Source organism: Anomaloglossus baeobatrachus, chromosome 5, assembly GCF_048569485.1.
Source record: "Anomaloglossus baeobatrachus isolate aAnoBae1 chromosome 5, aAnoBae1.hap1, whole genome shotgun sequence".
NCBI lineage: Eukaryota > Metazoa > Chordata > Amphibia > Anura > Aromobatidae > Anomaloglossus > Anomaloglossus baeobatrachus.
The window spans coordinates 252,566,836-252,593,031 of record NC_134357.1 but is presented as its reverse complement, the minus strand read 5'-3'; the positions used below and the strand labels follow the sequence as shown (position 1 = coordinate 252,593,031).

Genomic DNA, 26,196 nt, shown 5'->3' with positions numbered 1-26,196 from the left:
ATCATCCATTCCTGCGCCAGGCGGGTTGTCGCCAGCTGCCGCAGTCTCCGGGCTCGCCACTCTTTCTGCTGCCGCTGCAGGGGGCCGCAAGCCAGACGGACCAGCAGCGGCGGGGGCACGCGGGCAGGGAAGACGGAGGCAGTATGGAAGCCAGGGGCAGACCGGGTCCCTCAGCCGCAGCGGCCGGTCCCTCAGGGACACAGGGGCTTGGGTCACTCACCAGCTCCTCCATCATGGCCTCCATCCCGTACACCCGGGCGACCGCAGCCAACTCCTCCACCTCCGCGGTCCACTGCTCCATCAGAAGGCATATCTGACTCCGATAGCGCTGACAGATCCCCGCCGTTCGGGCCCTGAGCCATGCCGCTGTTCCGGGCACCGGCCCCGGGATCTCTGCGTGGCCGGACATGTTGGCAGCGGTATCTTCCAGGAACCAAAATGGCCGCAGAGTCCTGGCGTCTCTGCTTTTATAGCGGTGGGTTACATGCGGCCGGACGCCATCCGTCCTCCCTTGGTCTTTGCTCAGCACCTCCTCTTCAGGGGCGGAGCTTCGGCCCTCGCGCCTCCACTGCCCGAGAAGACGCTCGAGCGGGAAAATCTTCGCGCCCAAGTTGGCGGCTTCTGAATTTTTTTGGCCGGACACCGCCGGCGGGACACAAGGCGCACTTCTACCAGCCGGTAGAACGGTAAGATCCTGTTCGTGATGCCAAGTTATCGCGGGCGGGGAGGGAGCCGTCGCTGCTGCGCCCTCGCTAGCGCTCGGGTCCGGCGCTGCTGCTGCTGCTGCTCAGTGGCTCGAGCGGTGGGCCGGATCCGGGGACTCAAGCGGCGCTCCTCACCCGTGAGTGAAAGGGGTGATTTGGTTTGGGGATTTGGTCCGTGACGCCACGCACGGGTTGTGGTGACGTTGGACACCATCGCTGCTGTTGACGGGGATCCCGGGAGCGATGGCAGGGAGCAGCTGGGATGTTGTTTCCCCCTTCGTGGGTAGGGGGTTGGTGGTCCCGGGGCCCGGTGAGGTGACGGGGAAGCAGGGTTGGCAAGGTGCAGGGGGGGCGCTTGGACTGCGCAGCGCGGTGCCGGACGGCATGGTAGTACTCACTCAGCCACAAATGGAGGCACAGTCTCTGGTAAAACAAACGGCTGGATGGACGGGTCCCGAAGCCGGCTGCTGTGGTTTCTCCCGGACGGTTGGTGGTGGCTGCCTTTCCCTGCACCTGTTGTGTATCTTCGGTCCCGATGGCTTCCCACCGGTAACCCGCTCCCCAGCGTATATATGGGCCGGAGGAGCCCTTTTGCCCGCAGGCTCTGGCCCTGGGAACTCGAGCTGTGGCGGTAGCTGTATTTTCCTTGTGCTGTTTGGACGGTTGCCTTCAATCGGGTCTTGCCTGTTTGGAAACCTCTGGGGTTCCGGTCACTAACGGATTTGACCTTATTAACGGCGACTCCAAGCCTGGTCGGGGTCCGCAGGCCCTATCGGTTTGTGCTGGCTTCACTTTGCTCCCCGGTTCGGTACCGGCGGGCCACCGCCCGTCCCCGGTTCTACGGTTCCGCGTTGATCTGCCTCTTCTGCAGACGGCCACCACCGTCTGCCAACCTTGCTCTCGGTGCCCGGGCCACGTACCCGGACACGGTCAGTTTGCTCCTCTACTACCACTTTACTCCTCACTCTTTCCCTTCCTTAAACTGATCTCACTCCCTTTCCCGCCTCCAGGACTGTGAACTCCTCAGTTGGTGGGGCCAACCGCCTGGCTCCACCCCACCTGGTGTGGACATCAGCCCCTGGAGGGAGGCAACAAGGATTTGTGTCTGACTGATGTGCCTATTTCGGGGTGGGGGGTGTTGTGTTGTAGTACCTGTGATGACCTGGCTAGTCCAGGGCGCCACACTAGCGTCTCTGCAAGCATAAATTGACATGCTGTGGCTTGGGAAGCAATGTAGAAAAGAAGCACAGTGGGCATGGGATTTCTATAAATCCCATCTACTGTGCTTGTACTGTACAATACAGCATTTTGGACGCATCGAAAATATGGTGGTCCAAAACGCTGCTTATCTGTCACGAGCGTACCACGATGGAGAGTGGTCCCTCTTATATTTGGTGTCAGGAGATCGTAGCACAGGGCTACAGACACACTTGCTGGCTGTGCAGATTCTCTTTTTTCCAGTGCTGCTAGGTTTACTGCATTTTTCGGACTATAAGACACACTTTTTTTCCACCAAATGTAGGGGGAAAGTGGGGGGTGTGACTTATAGTCTGAATGTGGCTGCGGGGAATGATTATGCTGCATTGGAGTGGGTCATCGGGGGCACGAGCAGGCTGTAGCAGCGCCTGCTGTGACTACGTGGGCCCGCTCATTACATATGCACACCCGTCCTGCGTGCATAATTAACAGCCGGCCCGCATGATCACCCCTGGCAACTACAGCCTGGAGTGATCATGTGCGGCTGTATTCACTACCCCCCGCGCATCATCATCAGCGCGGGGTGCAGTGAATATTACGGTATAGTCACCGGCCACCGATCCCTGCAGCATCGCGATCTCCTCCTTTCTGTGCCAGCAGGCTGATCTGTGTGTAGAGAGCGGTGTGCGCTGCTAGTCTCCACGCAGGTCAGCTGACAGGCAGACAGGAAGAGGAGTGATGCTGCAGACAAAGGTGACGGCTCCACACTCCAGCGTCGCTGCTGCCGCCACGCCACAGACAGGGGGAGGAGCAATGCTGCATGGAGCGAGGAAAGGTGAGTATAAACGTTTGTTTTGTTTTTTTTGTGTGACACAGGATACATGCCATGTAGCAGGATGGGGCCATATAGCAGGATGGATGGTGGTATATAGCAGGATAGATGGGGGTATATAGCAGGATGGATGGGGGTAGAGAATTTGAGGACATTACCCCCATAATAGTGTCAGCAGCAGATCCTCGCCCCATACTAGTGTGGCATGACGACATTTTTTGCTTAAAATTTGATTTTCCTCCTCTAAAATCAGGGTGCGTCTTATGGTCCGGTGTGTCTTATAGTTTGAAAAATACGGTAAGCATTTTCTCTGCTCTCCTAAACTCTGGATGAAAGCTAGAAACAGCTGCTCTCTGTTGCTTATTACCTCTGCTATAAAGACAGGGGATAGCTTCTGCTTATCTTGCCTCTAAAGGGAAGCTATGAGCTGTGGACCAGGAAGTCTTTCAGAGATTATTTGTTGAGTGAAAGCTGTGTTGTGTTTTTCCCTCCCTTATTCCTTTTTGGTTTTGCCCCACTGGTCCATTCATCATTACTTCCTCCTGTCATTTGGAGTGCTTTGTGTGATTGCTGTTTATTTTACCCCTTTCTGTCTAATCCTTTTTGAGCCTGTAACCTAGAGTGGGACTAGCATTTTCACTGCCCTGCTCACTAGACAGGGCTGAGTCCAGGGAAAGACAGGGGTAGGAACATGATTGGCAAAGGGGTGAAAGAACCCACATAGGGACGTTAGGAAGTGCAGGGATCAGCCTCAGATGAGTTGAAGAGGTGACACTGCTCTCTTTTCCCTAGCTTCAGGGCCCACCATTGTATTATGTACCTTTCACCGGGGGTTCCCTTGTCCCATATGAAATCCCAGTAGTCACTGCGTGGCATAATCCTGATCATACCCCACCACATTTCCCTCCAGGATTGCCCTGTTGTTATCTCCATCCATCTACCCATCAGCTCTGACCAGCTTCTCTGTCCCTGCTGGAGCACAGCATGATGCTGCCACCACCATGGTTGATGGTGGGGATGGTGTTTTCAGACAGATGTGCAGTATTAGTGTTCCATCATACAAGTTGTTTTGCATTTAGTCCAAAAGTTCTACTTTGGTCTAATGTGACCAGAATGTCTTCTTTAACATGCTGGCTATGTCCCTACATCTCTTTTTGCAAACTGGTCCTCTTATGGCTTGCTTTCAAAAATAGATTTATTGATGCCATTCCTCTGTAAAGGCCAGATTAGTTGTCCTGTGGACAGATTCTCCCATCTAAGCTGTGCATTTCTCCTCTAGAGTGACCATGGGCCTCTTAGCTGATTCTATAATTAGTGCTCTTCTTGCTTGGGATGTCAGTTTAGGGTTATGGCTAAGTCTTAGTAGGTTTGTTCTTGGTTTGATGATGTACTGTATATAAATGCATGTGTGCCGCGACAGCCAACAGGCTGCTCGGATCCGGATCCGCCGTGGCTCGAGGGGTCTCCGGACCCGAGGTGGGATCGCGCGGCCGCTCGGAAATGAAAAAGGGGGAAAAGGTATTTACAAAAGGGGGGAAAGGATTAGATAGTGTTCGTGACTCCACCCACGGGTCGTGGTAAGGAGGGATACCACCGCTGCTGCGTTCTGGGGAGAGCGCCCGGGAGCGATGGAATGACAGCTTGTGATGTTAACCCCTCCATGGGCAGGGGAGTGGTGTCCCGGGGCTCGGTGATGGATGACTGGGGACCCGTCGGGAGTAGAGGGGCACAACGTACTCACACAGTCCAGAGATGCTGACACTGACACCGGGTAAACCAAAGTCCTGAATGCCTTGCCACCTTTGGGTGAGCACGCTGGGTCCGTACCCTTTTGGCGGTGCTCTCTGGTCTGAAGCCTTATCCCTTGGCACTGTGTTTCCTCTGTGTGGATCCCTTTCGCCTGAAACTACTCGGGTCCCGATCACCTGCGTGTCTAGCAGGGTGAGCTTGCTCTCAGGGTTCACACTTGGAATTTTCTGGACGGATTTGGGAAGTCCTATCCCCATCGTTGTGCTAGTACCCCGATTTTGGAGCGGGTGGAGAACGGTTTGTGAAGATTCCGTCCTCGTCGAATGAATTACTGGGCTGCATAAAGCTCCTTCTCAGCCTAGGGTTCGCGTACCCCGCCGTGCCCTGGCCCCTGCCCGCTTGTAGCACAAGGCCGCCAGTCTGCCCTCCGTGGCAGTACCGTGCCCCCTGTCACTACCCCCTGCGACCGGGGTTCCAGCTCCTTCCAGGCCAAGCCAACGTCTGGCACCTTGTCCTGTCACGGCTCACTGACACTCTCTGACTACTCTGACACTTCTGGCCCTCCTTCTACCATCCCCCCCATCTGGGTGGCCCTATTCCCCTCAGGCCGCCCAATGGGTGTCTGGTGGGTGTGGTGCAGAGTGTTCCTCAGGATTTGTGTACACCTGTTCTTAGCAACACCAAAGGGAAAGGACCCGTAACCAAAGAGGAGCAGGTACCATGCAGAAGGGCAGATTGCACGGCACCCTTGTGACGACCTGATAGGCCAGGGCGTCACACACACATATGCATCAATTAAGTATATTAACATACTAAACATATGAACAGGTGAAAACTGCAGTGACTGCAAAATAGATATAACAAAAATTGCCCAGGAATTGGCCAGATTGTGAGCTAAAGATCTTAATTTTACAAGGATAGTTCATATAGATGTAAGGCACTTCAAAATTTAAATGTTCAATGTTCGCATATATCATGAGAATCACAATATGCAGCAACATTTTTTTTGTATATATATATTTGTAACAATTTTACGAGTGATGAAAAAAAAGCAGCTTACCGGCACTGGATTAAAATAAAAACATCCATAATAGTTTTCACAATATATAGCAGCATAATCCACCGCATTAATGATTATTCCACATAAACTACATATTGATGAGACAATGTTCAAACCAAAAGATGCTTTAACCTGAATGAGGGACAGAAACAACAAAGTAATGATTAAATTATGGTAATTTAAAGGGAACCTGTCACCAGGATTTTCCCTTATAAGCTGTGGCCAGCAATAGTGAGCCCTTATATACAGCATTCTAGAATACTGTATATAAGTGCCCAGGCCACTCTGAGCGTAAAAACGTTCTAAAACATTGGTAATGAAGAGCTTACAGAAGTATGATTAATTCATTAAGAGGCATATGCTGCTTATTGAATTTGGCAATTTTTTTTATTGGTGAGTGCCTTTGTTGCGATTCACCAAAAATGTTACTCCAGTCAGGGACTAGAGTAGCATTTCTAGTGTAATACAGGTCAACACTTTTGTAGAATGTGATGGTTGGGTGTGGCCTGCTGTTGGTATAAGCCATCCCCCTGATAATAGATGCACAAGCAACACCATGATCAGGAGGCTGGCTGTTTCTATCAGTATGGAGCAGACCACGCCCCTCCATACCCCCTGTTCTCAGACTGCAGAGATTCAGCTATTACGCCCAATACTGGTCCCCATATTATCATAAACAGCACAGATAAAAGGGGGACGGTACTATATTGTAGTTTCATCCTAGTAGGCTATATTGCAATCCCCATATAAACAGATATCATAGAATATACTCCCAATTCAATCTAAACATCCGTGAAACTGGTCCCCATATTGTAGTAATGTCCCCATCCAGGTCCTCATCCTGCAGTAATGTCCCCTATTGTGCTATTCTTCACATACACACTTAAAACAAAAGATTCCTCTTACCTGTCCTCTGTTACCTCAGCGTCCTCTCTTCTGCACATGTGGCGTGCAGGCACCATAGACCCCTGGGCAGGGCCGTATTTGCCACTAGGCACCTGTGGTCCCGTGCCTAGGGCGGCACGTTGCGGGGGGCGGCACTTTCTGGCAGCAAAAAAAAAAAAAAAAAAAAAAATTATATAAATTTTTTTTTTTTTTTTTTTTCCATCCCCGCCCCCCGTCCCTCCCTCCGTTACACTCGGCTGTGTTCGGGGGGGGGGGGTTTGAGAGGGAGGGGAGGCGCACTTCTGTCTATTTAAATACATGGCGGGCGCCAGGCATGGTGAGCTGATTAACCCCGGAAGTTCCATCGCCTTCACTTCCGGGGTCAGAGGCGCGCGGGCGCGACAATCAGCTGACTGCCCCGTGCTGCAGCGTCCAATGCTGCAGACGACACACGCCGCGGAGGAGGACGCGTCTGCAGCTGGAGCAAGCCAGAAGAGGAGCCAGCCAGAGCAGGGCGGCGGGCACCGGAGCAGATAAGGCAGAGGCAGAGCCTAGAATGTATGGGCTCCTTACAGGTTAGTGGATGATCGTTGCGATGCCTTTTTCCACTATAATCATGCAAGGGGAGGCTGGGGGGAAAGAGGCTGAGGCTGGGCAGAGAAAGAGGCTGAGGCTGGGGGAGGCTGGGAAGAGAGGGAGGCTGGGCAGAGACAGAGGCTGAGGCTGGGGGGAGGCTGGGAAGAGAGAGAGAGGCTGAGGCTGGGAAGAGAGAGAGGCTTAGGCTGGGAAGAGAGAGAGGCTGAGGCTGGGGGGAGGCTGGGAAGAGAGGCTGAGTCTGGGGGGAGAGGCTGAGGCTGGGGGAGAGGGAGGCTGGGGGGAAAGATGCTGAGGCTGGCGGGAGAGAGAGGCTGGGGGGAGAGAGAGGCTGAGTCTGGGGGGAGAGAGGCTGAGGCTGGGGGAGAGGGAGGCTGGGAGGAAAGATGCTGAGGCTGGCAGGAGAGAGAGGCTGGCGGGAGAGAGAGGCTGGGGGGAGAGAGGCTGAGGCTGGGGGGAGAGAGAGAGGCTGATGCTGGGGGGGAGGCTGGGGGGAGAGAGAGGCTAAGGCTGGGGGGGAGGCTGGGGGGAGAGAGAGGCTGAGGCTGGGGGGAGAGAGAGGCTGAGAGGCTGAACCTGGGGGGGAGGCTGGGGGGAGAGGCTGAGAGGAGAGAGGCTGATGCTGGGGGAGGCTGGGGGGAGAGAGAGGCTGAGGCTGGGGGGGAGGCTGGGGGGAGAGAGAGGCTGAGGCTGGGGGGGAGGCTGGGGAGAGAGAGAGGCTGAGGCTGGGGAGGAGAGAGGCAGATGCTGGGGGAGGCTGGGAGGAGAGAGACTGATTCTGGGGGAGGCTGATGCTGAGGGAGGCTGATGCTGGGGGAGGCTGGGAGGGGGAGGGTTGGAGGAGGGAAGCTGATGCTGAGGGAGAGTTGGAGGAGGGAGGCTGATGCTGGGAGGAGGGAGGCTAATGCTGGGGGAGGCTGGGAGGAGGGAGGCTAATGCTGGGGGAGGCTAGGAGGAGGGAGGCTGATGCTGGGGGAGGTTGGGAGGAGGGAGGCTGATGCTGAGGGAGGCTGGGAGGAGGGAGGCTGATGCTGAGGGAGGCTGGGAGGAGGGAGGCTGAGGCTGGGAGGAGGGAGGCTGATGCTGGGGGAGGTTGGGAGGAGGGAGGCTGATGCTGAGGGAGGCTGGGAGGAGGGAGGCTGATGCTGGGAGGAGGGAGGCTGATGCTGGGGGAGGTTGGGAGGAGGGAGGCTGATGCTGAGGGAGGCTGGGAGGAGGGAGGCTGATGCTGGGAGGAGGGAAGCTGAGGCTGGGGGAGGCTGGGAGGAGGGAGGCTGATGCTGGGAGGAGGGAGGCTGATGCTGGGAGGAGGGAGGCTGATGCTGAGGGAGGCTGATGCTGGGGGAGGCTGGGAGGGGGAGGGGGAGGCTTGGAGGAGGGAAGCTGAGGGAGGAGGGAGGCTGATGCTGGGAGGAGGGAGGCTGATGCTGGGGGAGGCTAGGAGGAGGGAGGCTGATGCTGGGAGGAGGGAGGCTGATGCTGGGGGAGGCTAGGAGGAGGGAGGCTGATGCTGGGAGGAGGGAGGCTGATGCTGGGGGAGGCTAGGAGGAGGGAGGCTGATGCTGGGAGGAGGGAGGCTGATGCTGGGGGAGGCTAGGAGGAGGGAGGCTGATGCTGGGAGAAGGGAGGCTGATGCTGGGGGAGGCTGGGAGGAGGGAGGCTGATGCTGAGGGAGGCTGATGCTGGGGGAGGCTGGGAGGAGGGAGGCTGATGCTGGGGGAGCCTGGGAGGAGGGAGGCTGATGCTGGGGGAGCCTGGGAGGAGGGAGGCTGATGCTGGGGGAGCCTGGGAGGAGGGAGGCTGATGCTGGGGGAGGCTGGGAAGAGGGAGGCTGATGCTGGGGGAGGCTGGGAAGAGGGAGGCTGATGCTGGGGGAGGCTGGGAAGAGGGAGGCTGATGCTGGGGGAGGCTGGCAGGAGGGAGGCTGATGCTGGGGGAGGCTGGGAGGAGGGAGGCTGATGCTGAGGGAGGCTGGGAGGAGGGAGGCTGATGCTGGGGGAGGCTGATGCTGAGGGAGGCTGATGCTGGGGGAGGCTAGGAGGAGGGAGGCTGATGCTGGGAGGAGGGAGGCTGATGCTTGGGGAGGCTAGGAGGAGGGAGGCTGATGCTGGGAGGAGGGAGGCTGATGCTGGGGGAGGCTAGGAGGAGGGAGGCTGATGCTGGGAGGAGGGAGGCTGATGCTGGGGGAGGCTGGGAGGAGGGAGGCTGATGCTGAGGGAGGCTGATGCTGGGGGAGGCTGGGAGGAGGGAGGCTGATGCTGGGGGAGCCTGGGAGGAGGGAGGCTGATGCTGGGGGAGCCTGGGAGGAGGGAGGATGATGCTGGGGGAGGCTGGGAAGAGGGAGGCTGATGCTGGGGGAGGCTGGGAAGAGGGAGGCTGATGCTGGGGGAGGCTGATGCTGGGGGAGGCTGATGCTGAGGGAGGCTGATGCTGGGGGAGGCTGGCAAGAGGGAGGCTGATGCTGGGGGAGCCTGGGAGGAGGGAGGCTGAGGCTGGGGGGAGGCTTGGAGGAGGGAGGCTGAGGGAGGCTGGGAGGAGGGAGGCTGAGGCTGGGGGAGGCTGGTAGGAGGGAGGCTGAGGCTGGGGGAGGCTGGTAGGAGGGAGGCTGAGGCTGGGGGAGGCTGGGAGGAGGGAGGCTGAGGCTGGGGGAGGCTGGGAGGAGGGAGGCTGAGGCTGGGGGAGGCTGGGAGGAGAGAGGCTGATGCTAGGGGTGGCGGGGCGGGGGAGGCTTGGAGGAGGGAGGCTGATGAGGAGGGAGGCTGGGAGAAGGGAGGCTGATGCTGGGGGAGGCTGGAAGGAGGGAGGCTGGGAGGAGAGAGGCTGATGCTGGGGGAGGCTGGGAGGAGAGAGGCTGATGCTGGGGGAGGCTGGGAGGCTGATGCTGGGGGAGGCTGGGAGGCTGATGCTGGGGGAGGCTGGGAGGCTGATGCTGGGGGAGGCTGGGAGGCTGATGCTGGGGAAGGCTGGGAAGAGGGAGGCTGATGCTGGGGGAGGCTGGGAAGAGGGAGGCTGATGCTTGGGGAGGCTGGGAAGAGGGAGGCTGATGCTGGGGGAGGCTGGGAGGAGGGAGGCTGATACTGGGGCAAGCTGAAGGCAGGGAGGCTGATGCTGGGGGAGGCTGGGAGGAGAGAGGCTGATGCTGGGGGAGGCTGGGAGGGGGAGGAGGGAGGCTGATGCTCTGGGAGGCTGATGCTGGGGGAGGCTTGGAGGAGGGGGGCTGGGAGGAGGGAGGCTGATGCTGGGGGAGGCTGGAAGGAGGGAGGCTGATGCTGGGGGAGGCTGGGAGGAGGGAGGCTGATGCTGGGGGAGGCTGGGAGGAAGGAGGCTGATGCTGGGGGGAAGCTGGGAGCAGGGAGGCTGATGCTGGGGGAGGCTGGGAGGAGAGAGGCTGATGCTGGAGGAGGCTCATGCTGGGGGAGGCTGGGAGGAGACAGGCTGATGCTGGAGAAGGCTCATGCTGGGGGAGGATGGGAGGAGAGAGGCTGATGCTGGGGTAAGCTGGGAGCAGGGAGGCTGATGCTGAGGGAGGCTGGGGGGAGAGAGGCTGATTCTGGGGGCGGCTGGGGGGAGAGAGGCTGATGCTGGGGGAGAGGCTGCTGCTGGAGGTGGGGGGAGAGAGGCTGCTGCTGGGGGAATGGAAGAGAGGGGCCAATGCTAGAGACAGATGACAAGGGTTAAGGGATAGAGCAATGACAATATCGATGGGGGGGAGTGTAAGGACTCAGAATAAGAGGGGGGCAGCATTGGGAGCTCATTATGGAGAAGGGGCAGCATGTGTGGGCTCAGTATGGAGTGGAACAATGTAGGGGAGTCAATATCAAGAGTGGGGTAGTGTGTGTGTGTGTGTGTGTGTGTGTGTGTGTGTGTGTGTCTCAGCATAAGCGCTAGTGTAGTGGTCTTAGTATGATGAGTGGGGCAGCATGGAGATGTCATTATGGAAAAGAGGAAGGCAGCATTAGGAGCTCATGGAGAGGGGCAGCATGCACGGGACATTGTGAGGAGGGGGCAGCATGCATGGGACATTGTGAGGAGGGGCAGCATGCATGGGACATTGTGAGGAGGGGGAAGCATGCATGGGACATTGTGAGGAGGGGAAAGCATGCATGGGACATTGTGAGGAGGGGGAAGCATGCATGGGACATTGTGAGGAGGGGGAAGCATGCATGGGACATTGTGAGGAGGGGGAAGCATGCATGGGACATTGTGAGGAGGGGGAAGCATGCATGGGACATTGTGAGGAGGGGGAAGCATGCATGGGACATTGTGAGGAGGGGGAAGCATGCATGGGACATTGTGAGGAGGGGGCAGCATGCATGGGACATTGTGAAAAGGGGGCAGCATGCATGGGACATTGTGAGGAGTGGGAAGCATGCATGGGACATTGTGAGGAGTGGGAAGCATGCATGGGACATTGTGAGGAGGGGGCAGTATGTATGGGACATTGTGAGGAGGGGGCAGCAAGCATGGGACACTGTGAGGAGGGGGCAGCAAGCATGGGACACTGTGAGGAGGGGGCAGCATGCATGGGACATTGTGAGGAGGGGGCAGCATGCATGGGACATTGTGAGGAGGGGGCAGCAAGCATGGGACATTGTGAGGAGGGGGCAGCATGCATGGGACATTGTGAGGAGGGGGCAGCATGCATGGGACATTGTGAGGAGGGGGAAGCATGCATGGGACATTGTGAGGAGGGGGCAGCATGCATGGGACATTGTGAGGAGGGGGAAGCATGCATGGGACACTGAGGAGGGGGCAGCATGCATGGGACACTGTGAGGAGGGGGCAGCATAAATGGGACATTGTGAGGAGGGGGCAGCATGCATGGGACATTGTGAGGAGGGGGCAGCATGCATGGGACATTGTGAGGAGAGGGCAGTATGCATGGGACACTGTGAGGAGGGGGCAGCATGCATGGGACACTGTGAGGAGGGGGCAGCATGCATGGGACACTGTGAGGAGGGGGCAGCATGCATGGGACACTGTGAGGAGGGGGCAGCATGCATGGGACATTGTGAGGAGGGGGAAGCATGCATGGGACATTGTGAGGAGGGGGCAGCATGCATGGGACACTGTGAGGAGGGGGCAGCATGCATGGGACACTGTGAGGAGGGGGCAGCATGCATGGGACATTGTGAGGAGGGGGCAGCATGCATGGGACATTGTGAGGAGGGGGCAGTATGCATGGGACACTGTGAGGAGGGGGCAGCATGATGTGAGGTCAATGTGCAGATCATATTTCATAATTGAGGAAGGTGTGGTGGGTATAATTTATAAGGGAGGGTAGTGTGTAGTATATTAGGGGCAGTGTGTAGTATATTAGGGGTAGTGTGTAGTTTATTAGGGGCAGTGTGACAGTCACAGTATATAAGTGGGGACGGTGGGAATATTTTATAGTCATGCTATGTTTTGATGTGCCTGTGGTGATCCCCATTGGGGGGGGGGGGGTTAGTGCCCTTCATTTCTCATTGATACTTTTTCAAGTGTTTTACAAAGTAGATCTGCCTTAAACAGATGTCGTGTGCGAAAACTCAGTTTTACGTTGTCACTAAGGGGCGCGACCACTTAAAGTGCCTAGGGCAGCACGAAGGCAAAATACAGCCCTGCCCCTGGGCAATCGTGGGCCAGTCAAGGGGGCTGCCGATATCAGCATTTTATTTCAGTTGAATGTGCATCCTTGGACACACATTCAAGTGAAATGTATTGCCGTGCAGAGACTGTCTCTGTGCACAGCAATACCAATGCCAGTCGCCGGCCAATCAGAGGCCAGAAGCTGATGTTGGCATGCCAGCATGACGTCATATGACGTTAATGACATGGCCCACCATGCCAACACGCCAACATCAGCTGCTGGTATTGGTATTGCTGTGCAGAGAGCTTGTCTATACGAGGCAGTACATTTCAACTAAAATAAAGCCCTGATGCTGGCAGCCCCCTGGACTGGGCGACGATCGTCAATGGGTCTATATTGCCTGCGGGCCACATTTGCAGAAAAGAAGACATTGAGGGAATAGAAGTCAGAAGAATCTTTTTTTTTTTTATTATTTTTACGTGTATGTGAAGAACGGCAGAACAGGGGATATTACTACAGGATGGGGACTAGGATGAGGACATTACTATGGGGACCTGTATGGAGAAATTACTACAATAAGAAAGTGGATTAGGCATTACTACAAGATGAGAACAAGGATGAGGACATTACTACAAGAAGTGGATGAGGATGAAGCATTACTGAAATATGGGGACTTGCATGGGGATTTTACTACAATGTGAAGACATGGATGGGGCATTATTACAAGGTGAGACACATTACTACACATTACTACAAGAAGGGGACCAGGACGTGGAATTACTGCAAGATGAGAACCAGGATGTGGACGTTACTACAAGATGAGGACCAGGATAGGTACTTTACTACAGATGGTGACCAGGATGGAGTATTACTACAAGATGGGGACCAGGACGGGGACATCATTACAATTAGAGGACTTAGATGGGGCCAATACTACAAAAATGAGTGAAGCACGGGGCATTACTACAAGATGGGGACCAGGATGGTTCCATTACTACAATATTGTGACCTGGATGGGGACAGTACTACAAGTTGGGGACCAGAATGAGGACATTTTTACAATATAAGGACCAGGATAGGCACATTAGTAAAAGAAGGTGTAACACCTGCCTGGATCAACAGACTCAGATGGGATGTAATGGACAGGCTAGAGGGAAGCCACTCACCAAGCAGGACCCCCAGAACCCTGAAACCCTTTAACCCCTATACAGGGATTTGGATTTACACAGGGCTCTGGAGATCACTACCTATGGAAGGCTGCAGTCCGATGAGAGTAGTCATGCAGGGTCAAACCAGGAATAGCAGAACAGGGACAGAATCGGGAGGCAAGGACGTAATCAGAAAACGTAGCAGAGATCAAATCCGGATCGGGCAGCGAGGTACAAAAACAGCAGGCAGAAGGGTAGTCAGAAAACACGCAGAAGTCAGCACACAGGAATCACAAAACAGAATAGGGCGGATCAGGAGCCAGGAAATCAGAACTATCTCTGGCAGAGGTCAGCAGACAGGAGGGGAACTAAGAAGGGTGTGGTGTCTTCCCATTGGCTGTAGCTGAACACTGGCAACTTCAGCTGGAAGACACACGCCACCCACAGTCAGCCAGTGGTACTGCAGATCCTAAGATAACCCAGCCCAGTGGATGATCGGAGCCTGCGCCCACCGGTGCCGCTGGCATCGACTCCTCTCCCATCACCAGCACCATCCACGGCAGGAACACGGCGCTGCTTGGCGATCGGAGCAGAAATCGCTGGAGTCACTCCGGTGGTGACGTAACAGAAGGGGACTAGGATGAGGTATTACTACATGATGGGGACCAGGATGGGGACATTACTGTAGAATGGGTTCTAGGATGAGGTATTACTACAAGATGAGGACCAGGATGGGCCCATTATTTCAAGATGAGGACCAGGATGGGGCATTACTGCAACATAGGGACCAGGGTGAGCACAACTACAAGAAAGAGACCAAGATGGGGAATTACTACAATATGGAGACAAGCATAAGGATCAGGATGGGCATATTACTACTAGAAGTGGACCAAGATGGGGCAATACTGGCATTGCTACAAGATAAGGCCAGGATGGTGACATTATTACAAGATGAGGACCAGGATGGGAACATTACTTCAAGATAGAGACCAGGATGGGGGACATTACTACAAGATGAGGACCAGGATGGGTACATTACCACAAGAAGGGGATCAGAATGTGGCATTACTACAAGAAGGAGACAAAGATGGGGACATTCCTACAAGAATGGGACCAGAATGGGGCACTACTACAACAAGGGGACAAAGATGGGTACATTATTACCAGAAGAGGACCAGGATGGGGCATTACTGCAAGATGAGGACAAGAATGTTAACAGGACGTTAATACAAGATGGAGATCAGGGTGGGGCGTTACTACTAGAAGAGGATCAGGATGGGCACGTTACTACAAGATGGGAACCAAGATGGGGCATTAGTACAAGATGAGGACCAATATAGGGTATTACTACAAGATGTAGACCAGGATGGGGGCATTAATTAAAAATGGGGACATGAATATTGACATTACTACAATATGGGGACAAGGATGGGGCATTACTATAAGATGAGGACCAGAATGGGGATATTACTATAAGATGAGGACCAGGATAGGAACATTACTACAGGATGAGGACCATGGGGACATTTCCACAAGAAGTGGACCAGCATGAGGCATTATTAGAAGAAAGGGACCAGGATTGACCATTACTACAAAAAGGGGAAGAGGATGGGCACATTACCATAAGAAACGGACCATGATGTTGCGTTACTACAAGATGAGGACCAGGATGTGGACATTACTACAAGATGGGGATCAGTATGGCCAATTACTACAAGTTAAGGACCAGGGTGGAACATTGCTATAAGATTGAGTCCAGGATGGGTAACAGCATGGGCACATTACCACAAAGGGACCAGGATGGGGCTTTATTATAAGATGAGGACCTGGTTGGGGACATTGCTACAAAATGGGAATAAGGATGGGGACATTACTACAAGATGGGATGAAGGATGGGCAAATCACTACAAGGGGACCACGATGGGGACATTACTACAAGAAGGGGACCAGGATGGGGCAATAATACAAGATGCAGACCAGGATACAGACATTACTACAAAATGGGCACCTGGATAGAGACATTACTACAAGAAGGGGACCAGGATAGGGCATTACTGGAAGAAGGGGACCGGGAAGGGAACATTACTACAAGAAGGATACCAGGATAGAGACATTATTACAAAATTAGGACCAGGAAGGGTACCAGGATTTGGCACAGAACTACAAGATACGGATCAGAATGAGGGAAATTACTACAAGATGGGGACCAGGATGAGGCAAATAACTAAAGGATGTTTTCCAGAATTACTATATGGTGATAAATGTAAGACGATATTACTGTATGCGGCCAATTAGGTGAAAAACAATTGTAAGAGTGTAAAAAAAAAAGTCAAAATAAAGTGTGAAAAAATATTTTGCCAAGAAAAATTCTTTTACATATAGACTAAAGTAAACAAAAAAAGTGCAAGTTTGCTATCGCGATTGTCATGATCCAGGACTGCTATTCTCCGCTCCAGAGTTTCACAGACCCGGTCTGGTCATGTCAGGGGTTAACTCCCATCAGCCTCATTCTGGTTTCAGGAGACACTATATATGGTCTCTGAACCTGCATTCCTGTGCTGGTTATAGTTTTGCTCTGCAGCCCGTGACTGGCTCTGGTGAGATTCCTATTTGATCTGACTCCTTGCTGACTCCGTGCCCTGACCTGTACCCTCCCCCGTTCGTCCATCTGTCCCAGTCCCTGACTTCCCGCTCCTATCTGTTGTTTGTGTTTCCCTCTGCATTCCTGATCTCCCGGCTTCTGACTCGGTTGTGTTTTCTGACTTGATTTTGATCCTCCCTCTGCACTGACTTGACTTTCTGGCTATACCCTGACTGTTTGACTACTCTATTGTCTTCTGGTGGTTCGCCTGTTAGGTGCCTGCTGGAGTTACTCTGCTGTACTTCAGCCTCCTTTGTTACAGTCTAACTTTCACTCTCCTTCACTACTCTGCTGCCACCTAGTGGGGAATACGCAGTACTATGTCTTACTAGCCCTTTGGACAGCGTGATAGCCATATTCGTAACTACCTTAGCTATAAACCTGTACCATAACCAAGGGCCAGATTATAGGCGAGGCAGGTGGGGCTCCAGCCCCGGGGCCCCCACCACAAGAGCTTCTGAGGGGGCCTTCACCACCATCTGTTTGGCCACCATTTTATTAATGCCGCACGCCATAGCAGGCAGGGGCGGAATGGTCCTTGGAGCAAGAGGTCGGTCCCCTAGCAGTGGCTCAGGGCTGCCAGAGGACCCCACTGTACCTTTAATGTATTTCAATACGGGGTGGCCACTGTGCTGCAGACACCCCCACTGTGTGGGCTGCATCTGCAAGGATCACGTCACTGTGTGCCTGATGCTGCTTCTTCCTGCTGCAGAGGAGCTTGTGGGAGGACCGGAGCGGAGGCCTCAGTGGATCACTGTAAGTATGAGGTCATGATCATGGTGGCGGGCAGGAGGCTGTAGTGAGGAAGTATCAGGACGCCGCTCACCTGATAAGTCCGGTCGGGATTCCATAGTGTCAGCTCAACGGCCGCTCTGCCGGGGATCAGTGTGTAGTATTGCAGGAATTTGAACTGCTGCAGATCAGGTTGGCCTGTGCAATAACTCACACTGAGCTCCAGCAGAGAGTAGAGCCCTGCACTGATCACATCTGAGCCTGCAGCACACATTATACTATATGGCCCATATTACCTACAGAATATGTGAGGTCCTGTAGGTCCAGGTGTGGTCAGTGCAGGACATTGTATATCTGTGTACATGGTATACCACATCCAGTGAACAGAGCAGTGTGATATACTCTGTACACACATCAGATGGTACATAATAATGTGTATATTGTATAACATCTGGTGTCTATATCACAGTATATTGTGTACTAGTCATGTATTCTCCTGTACACTGTACAGGGGTGTACCTTTGGGGGGCCAGCGGCACATATGCCCCTGCATAGCAATCACGGGGGCACCATTGAAAAGTGTGAGGCAGCAGTATGGTGGGAGAAAATTGTAAGTGGACAGTATTGGGAAAGAAAAGTGTGAGGGGACGTAGTATAGAGACTGGTTAGTGTTGGGGGGGGATAAGCAGTATAGAGAAGGGGCAGCATGGTGGCCAGTGTGAGGGCACGGTATGGAGGCACTGTATGCTCAGGAGGGGGAATGTGAGATGGAGATACAGTATAAGGACTTGATAGTGAAGGAGGTAGGCAGTATAGAGAAGGGGCATCATGGTGGCTAGTGTGAGGGCACAGTATGGAGGGCACAGTATGCTCAGGAGGGGGAATGTGAGATGGAAGTACAATATAGTGACTTGATAGTGAAGGAGGTAGGCAGTATAGAGAAGGGGCATCATGGTGGCTAGTGTGAGGGCACAGTATGCTGAGGAGGGGGAATGTGAGACGGAGGTGCAGTATAGTGACTGGATAGTGAAGGAGGTAGGCAGTATAGAGAAGGGGCTGCATGGTGGCCAGTGTGAGGGAACAATATGGAGGCACAATATGCTGAGGAATGGAAATGTGAGACGGAGGTACAGTATAGTGACTGGATAGTGAAGGAGGTAGGCAGCATAGAGAAGGGGCAGCATGGTGGCCAGTGTGAGGGCATAGTATGGAGGGCACAGTATGTTGAGGAGGGGAATGTGAGATGGAGGTGCAGTATAGTGATTGGATAGTGAAGGAGATGGGCAGCATATAGAAGGGGTAGCATGGTGGCCAGTGTGAGGGCACAGTATGGAGGCACAGTATGCTGAGGAGGGAGAATGTGAGACTGTGGGGCAGTATAGAGAAAGGGCAGCATGGTGGCCAGTGTAAGGGCACAGTATGGAGGGCACAGTATGCTGAGAAGGGGGAAAGTGAGATGGAGGTACAGTATAATGACTGGATAATGAATGTGGTAGGCAGTATAGAGAAGGGACAGCATGGTGTCTAGTGTGGAGGGCACTATATGCTGGGAAGGGGGAAAGTGAGACTGAGGTGCAGTAAAATGATTTTGGTACTGAGGGTGAGAGCAGTATAGAGAGGGGATAGCATGGGGATATTGTGAGGGTACAACTCAGGAGGGGGAGTGTGAGGAGGGGGCACAGTATAGACATTTGGAAGTACAGTATAGTGGGGACACAATGTAGAGGACTGTGTGAAGAGGGGACCCAGTACTGAAAGAAGAGGCCATGTACCATAAGAGGGACATTGTGTGGGTCATTTTGTGCAGGGAGCACAGTGAGGGGCAATTTTTTATTCAGGCGCACAGCATAGGTCATATATTTTTATTTAGGAGCATTATAACCATTCTGCTATTTTTAAGGGCATAATGTCGATATGTGCTGCAGAAGATCCGGGAAGTCTGCAGAGTTGAGCTGTGGAAGTGAAAAGTCATCATGACGTCTGGACAAGATGGAGAAGAAAGAATAAGATGACTCCAATCAGAGAAGATGTCACCTACAAGGTACCTGGATGTAACTGTATGTTTGTGATACGCAATGCTTCTCATCAGGACTGTATAGTCCAAAGTCTGATAAATACTGATAACAACTCCCAGAATTTTCTTACAGTTGTTAAGGACATACTGGGAGTTGTTAATGCATGTGATACAAATGTATATGGGGATATGACATTACAATATATTGTTGTAGTAAACTTGGTGCTGTAGTCATGTATTGGTGGTTCTGGTGATATATTCCTTTACTGATGAGGGTGCTAGTGATTTATTTTGGTACTGCTGATGGTTCTGGTGATGTATTTATATACCTTTGACTGGTTCTGATCCTGTACACATGTAGTAATCCAAAATTTGTAAAATTACATGACCACAAGGGTTTCTACATTAGGATTTATGTTAGTAGCATTAAAGGGGTTGCCCAGGTTTGTGATGAAAGTCTCTGTGACTGCAGACTTCTGAATCCTCAGTGTGCTCACTGCATACTGTCAGGACTCTCCGATGCCACAAGTAAGAGTTTGAGGGCACATAACCACAAGTATAATCACAATTCACTTATATTGAGTGAGGCTGCACACGTCTAATTTGATTGTAGCCGGAAGTAGGCAAATCGCATACTTCCAGTCCCGTGACTACTTGCTCATGGCACGGGAAAATCATGACAGCGTGCAGTCTGCAAGCTGTGAGAATTCAGAAGTCTTCAGTCATATAGAATAACTACAAATTTTCATTGTGGACCTGGACAACCCCTTTAATAATAAAATTAAGCTCCGTAGCATGCCCAATCCTAACAACCTGTAATATACTCAATGTAAGGATTCAGCTCTGCTTGCCAATTCCAGAAGAGGTCACATGACCACTTGCAGGTTATTTTCATACTGTCAGTCACAGTAAAGCCTGCTTTACACGTTGCAATTTCGCATACGATATCGTATGCGATTTGCAACACCCCCATCGTATGTGTGGCACGTTCAATTTGTTGAACGTGCCGCACAAACGATTAACCCCCGTCACACGTACTTATCTTCCATACGACCTCGATGTGGGCGGTGAACGTCCACGTCCTGGAGTGGGAGGGACGTTCGGCGTCACATCGACGTCACGCGGCAGCCGGCAAATAGAAGCGGAGGGGCGGAGCTGAGCGGGACGTAAACATCCCGCCCACCTCCTTCCTTCCGCATTGTGGGCCGGAAGATGCAGGACGCAGGTAAGATCTGTTCATCGTTCCCGGGGTGTCACACACTGCAATGTGTGCTACCCCGGGTACGATGAACAATCTGATGTACAATTCTAGAGAAAGGTACGATGTGCATGCGATGAACGTTTTACCGTTTAATCGCAATCGCACGTACCTGTCACACACTGCAATGTACCTTACAATGCCGGATGTGCGTCACTTACGATGTGACCCCGCAGACACATTGTAAGATACATTGCAGCGTGTAAAGCAGGCTTTAGCTTCTCTTCTTGCTTCTCTTTATGGGCTGTAGTATTTCACTAAACATTGAGAAAATTAGGAAGAGCAGCTCATCGGCACGTGGCTTAAGGCTGCTTTACACCAGACAATCTATCATGCGATAGATCGTCGGGGTCACGGTTTTTGTGACGCACATCGCTGGCGATGCCGGCCTGTGTGACACCTCCTAGCGACACAGTATCGCTCACAAATCATGAGTCGTGTACTGCTCGCTAGGTTCCATAATATCGTGTAATTTAGTTGTTCATCGTTTCCGTGGTAGCACACGCCGCTCCGTGTGACACCACGGGAACGATGAACAGCAGCTCACCTGCGTCACGCGGCCGCCGCCGGCTATGTGAAGGAAGGAGGTGGGCGGGATGTTTACGTCCCGGTCATCTCCGCCCCTCCGCTTCCATTGGCCAGCGGCCGTGTGACGTTGCTGTGACGCCGAACGTCCCTCCCACTCCAGGAAGTGGACGTTCTCCACCCACAGCGAGGTCGCACGAGAGGTAAGTATGTGTGATGGGGGTTACAGACTTTGTGCGCCACGGGCAGCGATTTGCCCGTGACGCACAAACGACGGGGGCGGGTACGATCGATTGTGAAATTGCACAATCGGTCGTACCGTGTAAAGCCCCCTTAAGTATGAAATGCACTTAGGATTTCACTGTGTTGAACACCTTCGCTGGCTACCGGCAGTGTTTTCTCTAGCTGGTCTCTCTGAGATCAGTGATTGTTTTGTCTTGTAAGTGTGAAAATGGCACATGAGCGGTCACATGACGACTACTCAAACTGCATAAGCCGTGTATAGGAGGGGGTGCCAAACTGAACTCTTAGGGTAGTTTCACACTTGCGTCATTTGGCATCCGTCACAATGCGTTGTGTGACGCATGTGACGGATGCGTTGTAAATAGCGTGATATAAAGGCAGCAGATTCCTGTAAAATAACACGTTGCGTTAGTTTTCTTTAGCAGAGAGAGAGAGCCCCCATCATCACTGCACACACCGGCACTACCGCCCCTATCATCACTGGAGACACCCATTTTCAAAAGCTGGAGAAGCCGCCAGAGCAGTGTGACAGCTGTGCAGTGCCGCGCCCGTGATCGTTGAGTATTAGAGAGGGGGTGAGAGGGAGAGACCGACCGACAGAGGGAGTTAGAGACCGAGAGAGAGACCGACCAACAGACCGACTGACCAACAGAGAGAGAGAAAGAGAGAGAGACCGACACAGAGAGAAAGAGACCGACAGACAGAGAGAGACAGACAAGGAGTGATTTTAAACTATTTAGAACGTTCTGCTGGACATGCTGAGCATGCTCAGTAGAACGTGACGGCATCCTGCATTGGAATCTGTCGCCAAATGCATGGCGACGGAATCCAGCACCATAGACATTTATTATGCCTCTTAACGGATCCCAACGGAATCCTGCGGAGTGCGTTTTTTTTTTCACAGCAACAAAAAACACTACATTCAGCGTTCCTTCCGCCCGAAGATCACTTACTGTCACCAACAAAACAACTGATGCGCCGCGGGGCGGATGCAACGCAAGACCATCCGTTGCAAGCCGCCCTTAATAGACGCCTATGAGGAATAAACGGCTTCCTGCAACGGTTACCGTAATCCCTCAAGGCGGCGGATTGCAACAGATGCCGCACAACGCAAGCGTGAAAGTAGTCTTACCCTGTGGACAGGAAAACCTAGATCCACCTCTGATATGGTATATGGTATACCGTGTACAGACATCAGCTGTTATGTGCTACTCCGGAGATAATACAATAGAGAGCACATTGTGATTTTTAGCAACCATTGCTGCCAGTGAAAACTTCCCATTCTGCATTTTTACTATTCTTTGGCTGTGTTAACATAGGAATCAATAAAAAAATGTGAGTAACTCTACTTTCTGTGTATAAATGATGGCTCTGAGTTATCCTGGACTATATCTGTATTGTAGTACTGTAAATCTGAATGTGGCAGAACAGGTTAAGATACAGGCTCATTGGATTTACGGTATATCTAAATGCTATAGTTCGTACTCTACTATTATAGCGAAAATGTTAACGTTATTGGGCCCCCACCAACCTTAATCTGGCCCTGACCATAACCCATACAATGCATGCCATTTTAAAAAAATAAAGTAAACTCTCCAAAAATGTTCAAAAAATAATCAAAAAGTGTATATAAAAAATATGGTATCACTTTAACTATCACTTTGTCTTGCAAAGAACGTGGTCCTCAAAACTCAAATTTTTATGTCTGTACCAGCCAAGTTTTTAGACTACTACTCTAGGCCCTGAAAGATGTTTGCACATTTGATAAAGTGGATTATGGGTTATCACAATATTTAGTATCCCTTAATAACATATTCAAAATCTTCACTCCCAGGCAATTTTCCACTTTTTTTTTCTCTCCCCTTCTTACAAAAGGCAGAATTTTTTTCTGTCAACATAGGTCTATAAGGGTTTGTGCAAGTTGTCATTTTGAATGACAGCATTCATTTTACCATACAATGTTCTTAAAAGCCGGGGAAAAAAAATCAAAGTTAGGTGAAGTGATGAAAAAAAAATAAAATTCTGCCTCAGTCTTTTAGGGTTTGTTTTTATAGCTTTCATTGTGTGGTAAACATGACCTGTAAAAAAATGACCTGTAAACGGGTAACTCCTGGTAAGTAGGAATGAGTGATCCCACACTGTAAAGTTCGCTCTCCGTACCGAACACCTTGTGTTTGGTGCTGAAACTGAACATAGACTTTTCTAGTTTGTCAACTCTTTGAACTCAGTGATATCACCTGAGGTGAACTCATTGAGTTCAATGAGACCTGCATCTCCTTGCAGAAAACCACATTTTTTTGCCAGGAGATGCATATTTGGTGTTGGAATTTAAACACCAAATTCTTGCACCAAATCTGCATCTTCTGTCAAAAAAAGTATGTAAATGCTTTGTGGTTTTAATGCAAAATTGATGTGTTTTTTTGTAAGGAGATGCAGATTTGGTGCAGAAATTTGGTGTATAAATTCCAGCACGAAATCTGCTTCTCCTGGCAGAAATTCTCACAAAAAACATGGTTTTTGATGCTGTTTTGGTGCAGTGTTCTGCCAGGAGATGCAGATTTAGTGCAAAAATGTTTGCTGTACATTTCTGCACCAAATCTGCATCTTCTGGCAGAAAATCGCACAAAAACTGTATCAAAACAGTAGTTTTTGTGTGATTTTCTGACAGCAGATGCAGACTTGATACTGGAATTTATAAACCAAATCTAAATCTCCTGGCAAAAAAAGCATGCATTTAGATGTGTTTTTGCCTGAAGATGCAGATTTGGTGCAGGAATTTGGTGTATAAATTCCAACACCAAATTTGCATCTCCTGGCAAAAAAGCCCCACGGTTTTCTGCCAGGAGATGTAAGTCTTATTGAACTCAATGAGTTCACCTGAGGTGTGGTCACTGAGTTCAATACATTCAGCTGAGGTGAATTTATCTGTGGTCACAGGTGGGGTCCATTGTAACCTCCAGCTGTGACCGCAGGTAAACTCAGTGATATCACCGCTCACAGCTGCGGCTTAGTCAATGTTAGCCTGAACCTGCAGCAGGCGGTGATGTTTTCTAAGGTGTCCATGGCACTGAGACTTCAGTATGTAGCAGAGCTAAAATCATCATGGAAGTTCAATGGGTTAAGTTGGATCTGCAAGGGTATTTTTGGTGTTAATAAAGAGGTGGAAGAGGGTGTGTGTATTTTATTTCAAATAAAGGATTTTTTTTGGTGTTTGTGTTTTATTTCTTTTCACTTACAGGATTAGTAATGGGGGGGTCTCATAGATTCCTCCCCATTAGTAATCCAGGGCTTGATGACAGCTGACAAATCACAGCTATCATTAACCCCTTATATTACTGTAATTGGCACTGCACCAGGGCAATTGGGAGGAGCCTGGTAAAGCACTGGCATTGTCGCATCTAATGGATGCAACAATTCTGGGCAGCTGCAGGCTGGTATTTTTAGGCTGGGGGGGGGGCAATAACCATGGCTACTCCAATCCTGATAATACCAGTCCCCACCTGTTTGCTTTACCGTGAATGGATATAAAAAAATAAGGGGGACCCTATGTCTTTTTTTCCCCCCTCTATTTTGATATCCAGCCACATTAAAACTCATAAATGGGGGCTGCAGCCTACATCTGTTGTTTTACACATGCTGGCTATCAAGATATGGCATGAACATGGGTCATTTTTTAAAAATTAATATTATTTTACACTAGTATACAGCAAACTGACTGCAACCAATCACAGACACATACACAGTGTGAGGGGGGTGTACAGCAGTCTGCGACCAATCACAGATAATGGCTCAGAGGCTGGGTGGGGAAGTAGTGAATATTGATGAACCTGAATAAGCAGGCCTGGAAAAAGAGTCTGAATGCAGTGTGATTTTCTGGGAAACATCCAGAAACATGGTATGTATAACTACACTGTGTGCAGAATTAATTGGCAAATGAGTATTTTGATCACATGATAATTTTTATACATGTTGTCCTACTCCAAGCTGTATAGGCTTGAGAGTTAACTACCAATTAAGTAAATCAAGTGATGTGCATCTCTGTAATAAGGAGGGGATTGGTGTAATGACATCAACACCCTATATAAGGTGTGCTTAATTATTAGGCAACTTCCTTTCCTTTGGCAAAATGGGTCAGAAGAGAGATTTGACGGGCTCTGAAAATTCAAAAATTGGGAGATGTCTTGCAGAGGGATGTAGCAGTCTTGAAATTGCCAAACTTTTGAAGCGTGTTCACTGAACAATCAAGCGTTTCATGGCAAATAGCCAACAGGGTCGCAAGAAGCGTGTTGGGCAAAAAAGGCGCAAAATTACTGCCCATGAATTGAGAAAAAACAAGCGTGAAGCTGCCAAGATGCCATTTGTCACCAGTTTGGCCATATTTCAGAGCTGCAATGTTACTGGAATATCAAAAAGCACAAGGTGTGCCATACTCAAGGACATTGTGAGCAAGGATGGTTGACCTTAGGGAGAGCAACATCCACCACTGCGGAGACACCATCACGTGTATCTCAACACAGTGATTCTAGAGCAATGCCCCCTGGGAAATACTCAAAGCAAGAAGGTCTGCGGAGACACCATCACATGTTTCTCAACGCTGGCAGGAAACTAGCCAGGTCTTTCACCAGGAAGGAACAACCACGGGAAGGGCAGTCTCCAGTCAAGGAGACCACCTATGCCAAACATGGTATCCATCCACAGACAGCCGTTTCGGGGTATTTGCCCCTCATCAGAGTGGAGTAGGAATCTGGCTAGTGGGACATTGCCTAGTAAAAGACTATGTGAGCAAGGATGGTTGACCTTAGGGAGATCAACATCCACCACTGCGGAGACACCATCACGTGTTTCTCAACGCAGTGATTCTAGAGCAATGCCCCCTGGGAAATATTCAAAGTAAGAAGGCCTGCAGAGACACCATCACATGTTTCTCAACGCTGGCAGGAAACTAGCCAGGTCTTTCACCGGGAAGGAACAACCACGGGAAGGGCAGTCTCCAGTCAAGGAGACCACCTATGCCAAACATGGTATCCATCCACAGACAGCCGTTT

The 26,196-nt window shown here is 51.5% G+C and overlaps 1 protein-coding gene across 2 annotated transcripts in view; it reads right to left on the bottom strand.

The window, feature by feature from the left end:
• Positions 1–26,196, bottom strand: part of LOC142311168 (membrane-spanning 4-domains subfamily A member 8-like) — a 167,928-nt gene that overhangs the window by 53,865 nt on the left and 87,867 nt on the right. For both annotated transcript variants that reach the window (XM_075349349.1, XM_075349350.1), the window contains one exon: positions 5,543–5,674. In XM_075349349.1, the coding sequence (XP_075205464.1) occupies positions 5,543–5,674 (132 nt within the window). The remainder of the gene's footprint in view (positions 1–5,542; positions 5,675–26,196) is intronic.